General features: G+C 36.4%; 1 protein-coding gene across 1 annotated transcript; it reads right to left on the bottom strand.

Moving 5' to 3' along the window:
* Positions 1 to 368: 368 nt before the first annotated feature.
* LOC143566484 (uncharacterized) lies at positions 369 to 1,751 on the bottom strand. The gene has a single exon (XM_077053174.1). It carries the CDS (start codon positions 1,718 to 1,720, stop codon positions 434 to 436), a length of 1,287 nt encoding a protein of 428 aa, XP_076909289.1. The 5' UTR covers positions 1,721 to 1,751; the 3' UTR covers positions 369 to 433.
* Between the last annotated feature and the right edge of the window lie 9,139 nt (positions 1,752 to 10,890).

The raw sequence follows: 10,890 nt of genomic DNA, 5'->3' as shown, positions 1-10,890 counted from the left end.
CTTTCTAAACCAAGTCTAGATAAATTGTACAACAATAAGGCTGTATATGATTCTGCCTCAAAAGGGTTAAAAGGTCAAACACTCAATATCTAAAACTATGTAACAAAATGATGCATTTTCCACATAAAAGTCATAGCCAACAAATGAAATACAAACCAAATTATATTAACTTAGACTACACAATTTCTTTTAAAACACCCTGTACATAAACCACCAAGATAACAAACACCAACTTCTTTCAAATTGACAAATCAAATATATATAGTTACCAATTTCACAATTCACACATTATAGCTCTACCACTACAACAAAATCAAACACTATATAATAATAATAATAATAATAATAATAATAATAATAATAATAATAATAATAATAATAATAATAATAATAATCAAGAAACCAAACAGAAATAACTAAACTTACCCCGGTTTCACTTCGACACCAAAAGGATTTCAGGCTTCTTAGCTTTACTCGGCGTGTTAGCGTTCGACCCTGTTGTAACAGCAGCCGATGCAGCCGCCACTGCAGCATCTTCCCGAGCCCGCTTATCGAGCTGAATCAAACCCCGTGTAGCCAAAATCGCCTGCGGAACTAAATCATGTGAAGCCCTAGCATACAAACACCTCACAGCAACAGACGCTGCATCCTTCACATCGTTCGAATTAAACGGCCCTAACAAACAATGCGCTAAAATCCTCAAAACCGGCTGCAGCAACTCCCACGGAAGCAATATTCTCGTCCCTCTACCGACACTATCACCCGAATCATCATCCTCAATCTCCAAATTCTTCATCTTTTCAACCACATCATTCCCTTCAATCTCAATTTCATCTTCTACATTATCTATACGCTCACGAACATTATCGAATTCAGACTTGCACGCGCAATCCTGCCCGGCCCAATCCGCCGCAAACCTACAAAAATCCCGCTTCGACCAGCTCGGCATCTGCGAGATCTGCTTAAAATAACAATCCAACGCAACCCCAACAATCGTCGCCCGCTTCGTCGACTTAATCGCCGTTTGCGGCTCCAACGGCGGCGATAACACCCCAACAACCGGCCGAAACGCCGGCGACCCGGAATCACTACCCGGGTTCACTTTCGCCGAATTGGGTTTCTTCTTCATGCCGCTAACTCTCGGCGAATGGTACAACGAGGGTTGCGATAAATCAGGTATCGAAACCACAACCGGCTTTCCGCCTCGGGATTTCGTTTCGGACGAGTATAAAGCGAGAAGGACCGCTTCGAACCCGGCGAGTGATGGAGTTAGGGTTTGGGTTGAGTGGATTCTGGATAAGTAAAGGCCGGAGATTAAAGGGATAAATGAGAGGACGACAAGACGGAGGTCAGGGTCGGAGGAGAGGAAGGTGTCGTAGAGCCAGTTGCAGAGGTTGTCGTCGCCGGAGCCGGAGTGGTCGGACGAGGTTAAGGAAAGTGAGACGGCGGTGTAGGCGGTTAAGGAAGAGAGCAAGGAGTGTGCGGGGTTGTCGGAGTCGGCTAAGGAGGAGATCGGGTTTGGATCTTGGGGCTCGGGTACGGGTAAGAGGGTGGAGAGTAAGTGGATGCGGGATCGGGCTTTGGAGATGGATTCCCACCAGGAGTGCATTGGATCGGTGGTGGGGATCTGGTGGTTGCCGTTGCGGTGGTTCTGGGAGGAGGAGGAGGTGGTGGAAGAGGAGGAGGGAGATCCGCCGGGGGCGTGGTGGCGGAAGTCCATCGGCGAGAGAGGAGAGGAAAGTGGAGGTCACGACTCACTAAGACCAAAGCTGTGCTTTCAGTTGTGGGACTGGGGATGATTTTTCTTACGCCATTTTATCCGAAACTATATAGATATCTAGTAGTTTATTATTGTGGTTTTTTTTAACGCCTACTTCGTATGGGGGTAGCCTATTGACAAAATGTTATTGCCAGCTGGTTTAATCTAGCTGTACGGAGCCCATAAGCGACTCCAAGTTATCTTCAGTTTCGGGAAAAACCCACCGCCCGAGGCCCATTAGTGATAAAACCTGGATCGAACTGAAAATCACAAAGATCTCAATCTTTATTCAATGAGCCACCTATATCCCTCCAAAGTGTTGTAAGTGGGAATCGAACTTGAGTCTCATTTGAGAAACTCAAACTCCCTACCACTAAACCACATTGGTTAATCAACTAAATAGTAATTAAGTTTTAAAACTTTTCAAATCAGGTCATTGATTAAATAATCTGTTCTAATCAGGTCATTGAAGTTTCTTTTTACGTTTCAATCCTAGATATTTGGCCTAAACAATAGGTTATCTGATAATTATTTTTTTAATATTCAAAAAGTATATAAATATAATATATTAGAAACCTCTCATTCTATTTCCTCTCTTTCTTCAACCACCGGACCACTTCCACCACTCCAGCATGTCGCCACCACCGACCACCTTGACCTTACCCTCAACCTTTTTGTCCATCTCCATTGGTGTTTGGATGCAATTGTTTAACAAAACACCATCACACCACCAACCGACCATCAACCACCCTTTCATATCTTTGTACTTCTAGAATCTGAACATGTCCCACGTGTAAACGGACAAGATTCACCCATTTTCAACCCAAGTGAACAAACCAGATCCGACAAGGGCTTCAAAACCTGGGATACAAGCCCCTTTGTCTTTTCAGTTGCAACCGTTAACCCTGTCGTTTTTCGATCTGGGATTCACACCGCCTCGTTTTTATAGCTTGAATTGGTTGTCGAGGGTGATGGTGGTTACAATCTTGTTGGAGGAGATATGCCAGCGGCGATGGCTGTTGGTCAGAAAAACAATGCCGAAAAATCAATTTGCAGTTGTGTTTGGGGTTGAGGACTGCGGTAGATTAGGTGGTGGTGTTGATTTTGGCTGGTGGTGGTTACAGTCTTGGTAGGGATGGCTTCGAGAAAGAAAAAACTTTTTTGGGCCGAAGGGAAAAAATTTTTTTTGGGCCTTAAGTAAAATGAGTATTTTGTTGGGTTTAAACAATTTAATTTTGATATGGACTTACTTCGTTATAAATTAGGTTGTGTAAAAAACTTTTGTATATAAACAGGATTAAAAATGTCTCAAATGAGACTAGAACCCATTACCTTTTGGTTGGAAGTAATACCACTTTGCCACTAGATCAAACTAGTGGTTACGTAATTAAGTTTAAGAGAAATGATCAAATAGAAAGTGCTATTTTGGTAAGAAATGTAAGAACCAATCAGAATAAAGTAAATGAAAATTAATAATTAAAAAAGAAAGGGCAATATTGTAAAATATGAGTTATTCAATTCATATATTAAAGCACCATCAGTTACAACATCAAATGCAGGTCAATATATCTAACAAATTATCAGCCCATTATAACACTTAGCTAACCACTATTAAATTTCACACAACTTAGAAAATATGTTACTAACAACACATATCACATCAACCAATAAACTTCTGCTAACAGTAACACAACAAAACCAACACCACATATGTAAAAAAATACTAGTAAGCTGACCCAAACGCAGACACAAATACCGGCAACACAACATGGTGTAACAAAGACAGACACGAATAGATCAGCAACACAACAAAACTAGCACAACACAACCTTCTACTAACACACCAACACTAACCTAAATATGTTTCTTAGGCTTACCTTGCCAACGAACACGGTCCAACGAGCACGGTCCCAAGCAACACGACCCAACCATTTATACCACAACAACAATGTCGTTTAATAGCAAACCGGTAGCATAACTATATTGATTACCAACAGTTTGCCACCCAACCATTTGGTAATCGGTTTGTTGTATATTAGATGTGTAGATACTTGGGAAATGTTGAATTTTTACATTTATTTGTTTATTACATTGTATAATTTTTACCTTTTATCTACGAATTTGTTTTATGAAATGTACAAGATTTTGTTCATTGGTTTGTTACTCTTTTATCTAAATAAGTTTGAAGATTTAACTTCAATGTCTTAATTATTTGTTGTCAAGATATATCCGTTGCGGTTTACATATCCTATTGTGATTAACAAATAGGGATGGCAATGAAACCCGAACCCAATGGGAAAACCCGAAACCCGACATAAATGGGACGGGTATTACCCGACCCGTTAGGGTTTGAGACGGGTTTGGGATTAGTTTTGAAATTTTTCGCGGGTTTGGGATTTCTAATATACCCGATTACCCGATAACATAGACCCATTTACCCGATTATATGCCCGATGTACCCGATATAGCTTATTATATTACATATATACTATATTCCAAATATATTATTTGTCAAAACTTGTTTATGCCAATTATTTGAGATATTTTACCTTTATGGTAACCATCTTTGTAATTGATTAGTTATATTTTGTCAAAACCCTGGTAGAAACCCGACGGGTTTTGATCCGGGTATACTCGACGGGTATTTTGTCAAAACCCGATAGGAAACCCGAAACCTGATGGGAAAACCCGAAACCTGACGGGTAATTACCCGATTAAAACCCGACGGGTTTGGGATGGAATTTTATAACCGGGTATGGGTTTGGGGATATCTAAACCCGACCCAAACCCGACCCATTGCTATCCCTATTAACAAAGTGCTCTTTTGGTAAACACACAACCACAATTAACAAAAATGATTGAACATTAACAATCAATATAATATAACATGATGTGTTTTTAACTTCTGACATTTGTAAGAGTCACCAAAACAAAAAAATTCCAAATACTCTTAAACAATACCCAATACAAATCATAATAAACTTTTGCAAATAATAATAATAATAATAATAATAATAATAATAATAATAATAATAAAATTCAATCAGAACGCATGTTCAACATTGTCACGTAGCCTGTTGAACACACCTTCCTCACGTTTTCTTAAACAACATCATCCATCGTAGCATCTCACGAACTTCTTTGATCACGTAATCCTTCAAAATGTTATCACCAACTAGCAATATTTTAGAGATATATTTCAACCTCAGATCGTTAAGTTGACTTTTCTAGTCTTCTTCGTGGCTTCAGAGTCGTCGTTATCAATCCAACATTAATAATTGGCTTCTTTCGTTTTGTTACACAATTATTTGTTCCCACTTTGCCAACTACAAAACCACAAAATGGATATGTTATCAAATTCATGTTATGCTTAAAAAAGGTTTTTCTTTTAAATAACACAACTAAGTTAATAACCGTCGGTTCGCTTACTAAGTCAACTGAATTTGAAGCTGTCTTTGCTTAATGATGAACTCCTGATTGCTACAAAAATAGAAAATCAGAGTCAGATGCTGACATGATAACAACATAATCTTCTAATGAACAACCAACACTTACGGAACCCCTCCACATTTATATTGCTAACACTAAGACAATATCAACACAATTCCAGCACATATGCATATGAAACCAACATTAAGCACAAAACCAACACATATATAATAGTGGGTGAAATCACAAATTGAAGACAACCCTAATATACCAACACACCATAATAATAGCATGACAATCGTTAACTTACTTACACCAACTACAAAAATATGAACTGACAACATCACCTTAGCAACACATATTTTAAAAACCAACACATCATAACAACCAACAGCATGTTCCTAAATCCTAAAGAATACATGTAACCAACACACCATAACTATTTAATACCGACACCAACATAACAACACACCATAACTGTTAAATACCAACACTACTTAACAATACGCTCTTAAACAACCAACAACAGGTTATTAGATCCTTAAAGAACACATATGAAATCAACATAATATTAACATATATCTTATTAACACCAAAACATATATTATCAGGACTAACACCAACACAAATTGTTATATTCGAGGATAGTGACATTAAAATCGCCGTCGTTGCCAATACACATAAAATATTTTAAACATATGAACTGCTTACTGCATTAACATAAGATATCTTGCAATTGAATTATGGTTTTTGTTAATAATTCACAAATCCAAAGGAATTTTCGCATGTATAGGCACGGATTTCACATTTAACGGTTAAAAGACCCGACAACAAAAGCAGAGCAAAAAAATTAGGGTTTATTTTTACCCAAATCATTATAAATAACACCAATATGAGATACTTACTAGTTGCAATCCCATCGATAATGTTCAATCGCCTCATCTTTATCTTCAATTTGTTAGTCGGAGTATTGTGAAGGCACCTCATCGTTGAAAAAAAATGACCAGCCTCATATTAAGCAAATCTCCTTTTTTTAAAAACCCCATGTTTACTTTTTTGCCCTTCTAGAAACGTTTAAACAGTAGAAACAAACATTGTATTACTTCACACAATCTAATCCTCTGGATCTAAAAATCTACGGTCAGGATTGTTTCTTACTATTTCTACACAACACATGATTTCTATAATATCCAAAGCCTTGAGTTTAAACTCTAAATATACATATTGTTTTAATAAAAATGCATATAATTTAAAAAAAAATCGGGCCTAGCAGGGTGTTGGGCTTGTGGCCGTCGACCACCCCGCCCACACCTTATAGCCGGCTCTGAGTCTTGGTGGTGGTAGGTGGTGGTAGGTGGATGAAGGTGGTGGTGAGTGGCCGAGTTGCTAAAGGCAGTGGCGGGTTTGTGATCTGGACCAGGAACAAGAAGTTGAGACTTTATTGTGATTTATCTTTTTTTTAGCTGTATGATTTATCTTATTGGGTCAAGTTATAATAGGAAGTTAGTTTTTTTCTAAAAAGACTAGGAAATAATCATAGTCATTCAAATTTATGATGAATGGTTAAGATTAAATGGATAGAGTTTATTAAATCAAAAGGGTGCTAGGGGTATTATGGAATGTACAAGTGAATTATTTCTCTCTTTTATTACCCCAATTTTTTAAAATGTTCGTAAGTAGTTCATATGATGTTATTTAAAAAAATCAAACCATAAAAACGAATTTTTTTTAATCTTTAAAATGAGTATAGTATCCATATGTATGTATGTGTATGTGTGTGTATTGTAAAATCCCAAGTTTGTTCGATATTTAAAAGAACCGGGTTTAATTGAATTATAAAATATAAATGTAATAATTTAAAGTACGAGGGGGTTAAGTGTCATTAGATCAAAAGTTAAACATGAAACCCTACCCCTATCTTATAAAATTAGTCACCATCTCATTTCACAACATCTTGGCCTCCAACCTCATTCAAACCCAAAATTCCCGTTTTTGAGAGAGCAACCCACACAAAGACCCTATGATTCTTGGAGATCTAACCATTGGACCGGTCTCAAATTTTAATTGAGTGTTCATGACATACAAATGAGGATTTCCACCCGTCGGATCTTTGATCAGAGGTCGGGAAGTCCAGTTTTTATCAAGGAAAACGTAACAATGGAAAAGTGGGTTTTCCGTCAACTATTTGGGCTTTTCGGCAACTGTAGCGGCAGATTCATACCTAATACACATTAAAGTCGTTTAGGTTCGTGTCGTGTATTTGTGTATCGTATCTAAATTGCCAGCCCTGTAAAGATCATATCCCATTTGGTTATGTAACATCTGTTACTTTTCAAACCTGACCCATTTTAAATTTTTTGTTTTGTTTATTAATATATATATATATATATATCAAGTTTCGTTTCGTGTATTTTATGTGACATTCGTCATTTTATTTGTATACACATTCGTATTCATTAAACCGAACCATTTCGTTGTTCCATTGAATTCGTTTTTAACGTTCATCGTTAATATAACATCCAATTAATTGTTTGTAAGGGCATTAGACCTTGACATTGACCCTTAATCCTAGTCCACAATGTGTTATAACATTCAAAAACGAGCTATTTGATCCGTAAACTTTGATAAACTGCCGGAATCCGTTTAAAACACCATTAACTGCAATTAATCGATATACGTTCAATTAAATCCTATAAATAGGTCGCAAACAATCGTCTAAACTCGTACCAAACCTCAACTCAATCTATTATACTGTCAAACTACTCGAATTAATACGCCAAAGTTCATTATTCCGGCCCCGTGGTTCCCCGTTATTCCTTAACAATTACAGGTAATTATTATATGGTTTTTATTCATTTTTGGCCGATAATTAAAACCCCTAAACAAAATAGACCAAACACGGAAGGAATTGATTGAATTGGAATCCTAGGGTTTCTAATGTAGAAGATGATTAAGTATGTTTATATATATAATATGGTACTAATCTATTAAAAACCTTCAAGCTAGATCAGACGGTTAAGTTATATCAGTGTGAATCCTAAGACCCTATTCAAACCTGGGTCAGCGCATTTTAGTTCCTTTATTTTTTAATCATTTTTCCTTGTTAATCAATTTAATTCATTAAAAATCATTATAAATCAAATAAAGTTGTTTTAACTTAAATAAAATTATACATAAATTAAATTTTATAATTATCATTCAAAAACCAACCTTTTCATACTCGTTAAAGTTTCGTAAAACTCGTTAAATATAATATTATATTATAATTCCATTGCGTTAATTTTTTTTCGTTAATACGCTAAAATAATCATATTCGGAAATAAAGTTATCATGTAAAACCGATGCTTTGTAAATATAATAAAATTCTCATATTAATAATAAACTATTAGTTGAGATAACGTTTAAATAATGTTATATTGTATTTCCTTTTCGTTACTTTATAATTCGATTTTGTTTACCTTTATATTTCGTTAACATAATCATTTTTGATTTAAAACTATCATTAGAATCCGTAATTCGCAAATATTATATTTCTTATAATTGTGTTAATTTATTAATCAAAAACTAGTTAAAATAATATTTAGTTAGTTAAAAATTCCGTTAAAGACTTAAAAATAATATTATATTATAAAATACTATAGAATTCTAATAAAGTACATTAAATATTCCCAAAACCAAATTGTTTAACTTTTACAATCCTGTTAGTTAGATTTTGCTTTTGTTTTAGTTATAGTTTGAGAAGTTCAATCGTTTCGGGTTCTTTAATGCACTTTCGGTTGCTTCGGTTTTGTTATCGTGCTTTCGGCTTATATTGCATGTTTATTTTCAATTTCATGGCGAGTTTCTCACACCCCCTTTTTAACGCTTTTACCTTTTTTGGATAGCATGTATATCGTATTCAAACGTTTACTTAGTTATTCTTTATTCAAACTACAATTCGTATTATGGACTTGTGTGTTTATTTGCTTACTTGCGTTGTGTGATTATCCGAGTACGTTGGTTGTTACCAACTGGAAAGGGCCTTGCTTGCGTTGTGAGTTTATCCGAGTACGTTGGTTGTTCCCAACTGGAAAGGGCCTTGCTTGCGTTGTATGTTTATCCGAGTAGATTGGTTGTTATCAACTGGAAAGGACCTTTCTTGTGTTGTTACTCATGTTCATAGAATTGTACTATTTGTTACGTATTTATATATCAAACTGTGTGATTCTCACCAACTACTTGTTAGTTGACCTTTTGTTTTATATGCATGCTACAAATAAAACTATTAGAGGTTGAAGCAAGGAAGACACTACAATTAGGTTATAAAAATACTGGACAAGTTGCTTTTGTTTTTCTTTTATTGAATGTATTTTGTTTGTCTTAAACTTGCATACTTGAAGTTTTAAATGAATTAATGATATTGTGGTCACTTAATAATATCACGTGTGTTTGAACAATCTGTATGTTATACTCGGGCGTTTCCATTTAAGCCAGAGTGTTACAGGTTATAATTCTTTTTAGATCATATGTTACTAGTAGGGGTGCAAACGAGCTGAGCCGAGCTCGAGCTCGACCAGGCTCGAGCCCGGCTCGTTTAACTTACATAGAGCTCGAACTTGAGCTCGGCTCATTTCGAGCTCTATTTTTAAAGCTCGAACTCGGCTTTGGCTTGACTTGTTTTGTATTGATCATTTCATTTTTAGAGTTAATTGTAACATCATGAAAATTTTGATCCAAATTTGACAAACTAATAAAACTTAAGGACTAAAAATATTCATGGTATAAAGAATAGGTAACATAAGACAAAGAATGGAAATACCTTACGTTAAGGGAATGAAGTAAGGAGACTTCATCCCACATGGAAAGTGGTAAAGAAAAGAAATCACTTTATAAGGAGGGCATTTCCCATGATAATATTCTTATGTGCCCAACCACTCTCCCTAGTCCTAGCGGAGGGTGCGAAGCACCCGACGCGCACGGGCACAGGCGAGGGGCGATGGGTGCAATGTGGCGCTTTGATGGCGCACTTTTCACTTCGCATCGCCGCGAGCCGCTCAAGAGCTGCCTTTGTATTTTTGGATGATGAGACGAAATCAAAGATATGGAAAGTTACCAAAAGATCAGGGACTAAAAATGCACAGAATATAAGTTTTGCATCTTCGTGATACGCGAAGAATCTGAGTTACATCTTCGCGATACGCGAAGATGCAGGACACGTGGCAAGACCGTAGCGACACGTGGCAAGCCTACGCGGCGACTCACCAAGGCTAGTGCATCTTTGCGATACGCGAAGCAGCTTCGCGATACGCGAAGTTGCAGAAAAATTTCTACAAATAGATCGGCCATGGGGGTGTTCCTCATTCATCCAACACACTCCAAAAACATATACATTACCTCGAAAAGCGTGCCATCAACTCGATATGTCGATATCCCGACAAGTTTTGTCTCGAAGTACGTGCCATAACTCTACCTAGTTACTCTCTCGACCTCCCTCCAAGTAGAAGTGCGGTCCAAGTAGAGCATAGGCATTTTGTATAATAAGCCACACAAGGTAGGGGTTCTGCCCGATTATTATATTATAAATGGCTTAGACCCTAGTCAGGGATATAGCCCATATCTTGATCATATAATAAATTGAAAAATAGATTTTTATTAGTCAAGATTATAAATGAAATATTATGTCTTTATTTTAAAGATTTTATAAATATTTCTAATGATAAAAG

The sequence above is a fragment of the Bidens hawaiensis genome, unplaced genomic scaffold (assembly GCF_021521415.1).
Source record: "Bidens hawaiensis isolate Kalapana, Puna unplaced genomic scaffold, B.hawaiensis_p1.1 tig00022895_1, whole genome shotgun sequence".
Classification (NCBI taxonomy): Eukaryota; Viridiplantae; Streptophyta; class Magnoliopsida; order Asterales; family Asteraceae; genus Bidens; species Bidens hawaiensis.
This window is presented reverse-complemented; position numbering and strand designations above follow the sequence as displayed.

Excerpts from the sequence above, each read along its gene's own strand:
- LOC143566484 (XM_077053174.1), bottom strand. The coding sequence starts at position 1,720 with ATGGACTTCCGCCACCACGCCCCCGGCGGATCTCCCTCCTCCTCTTCC.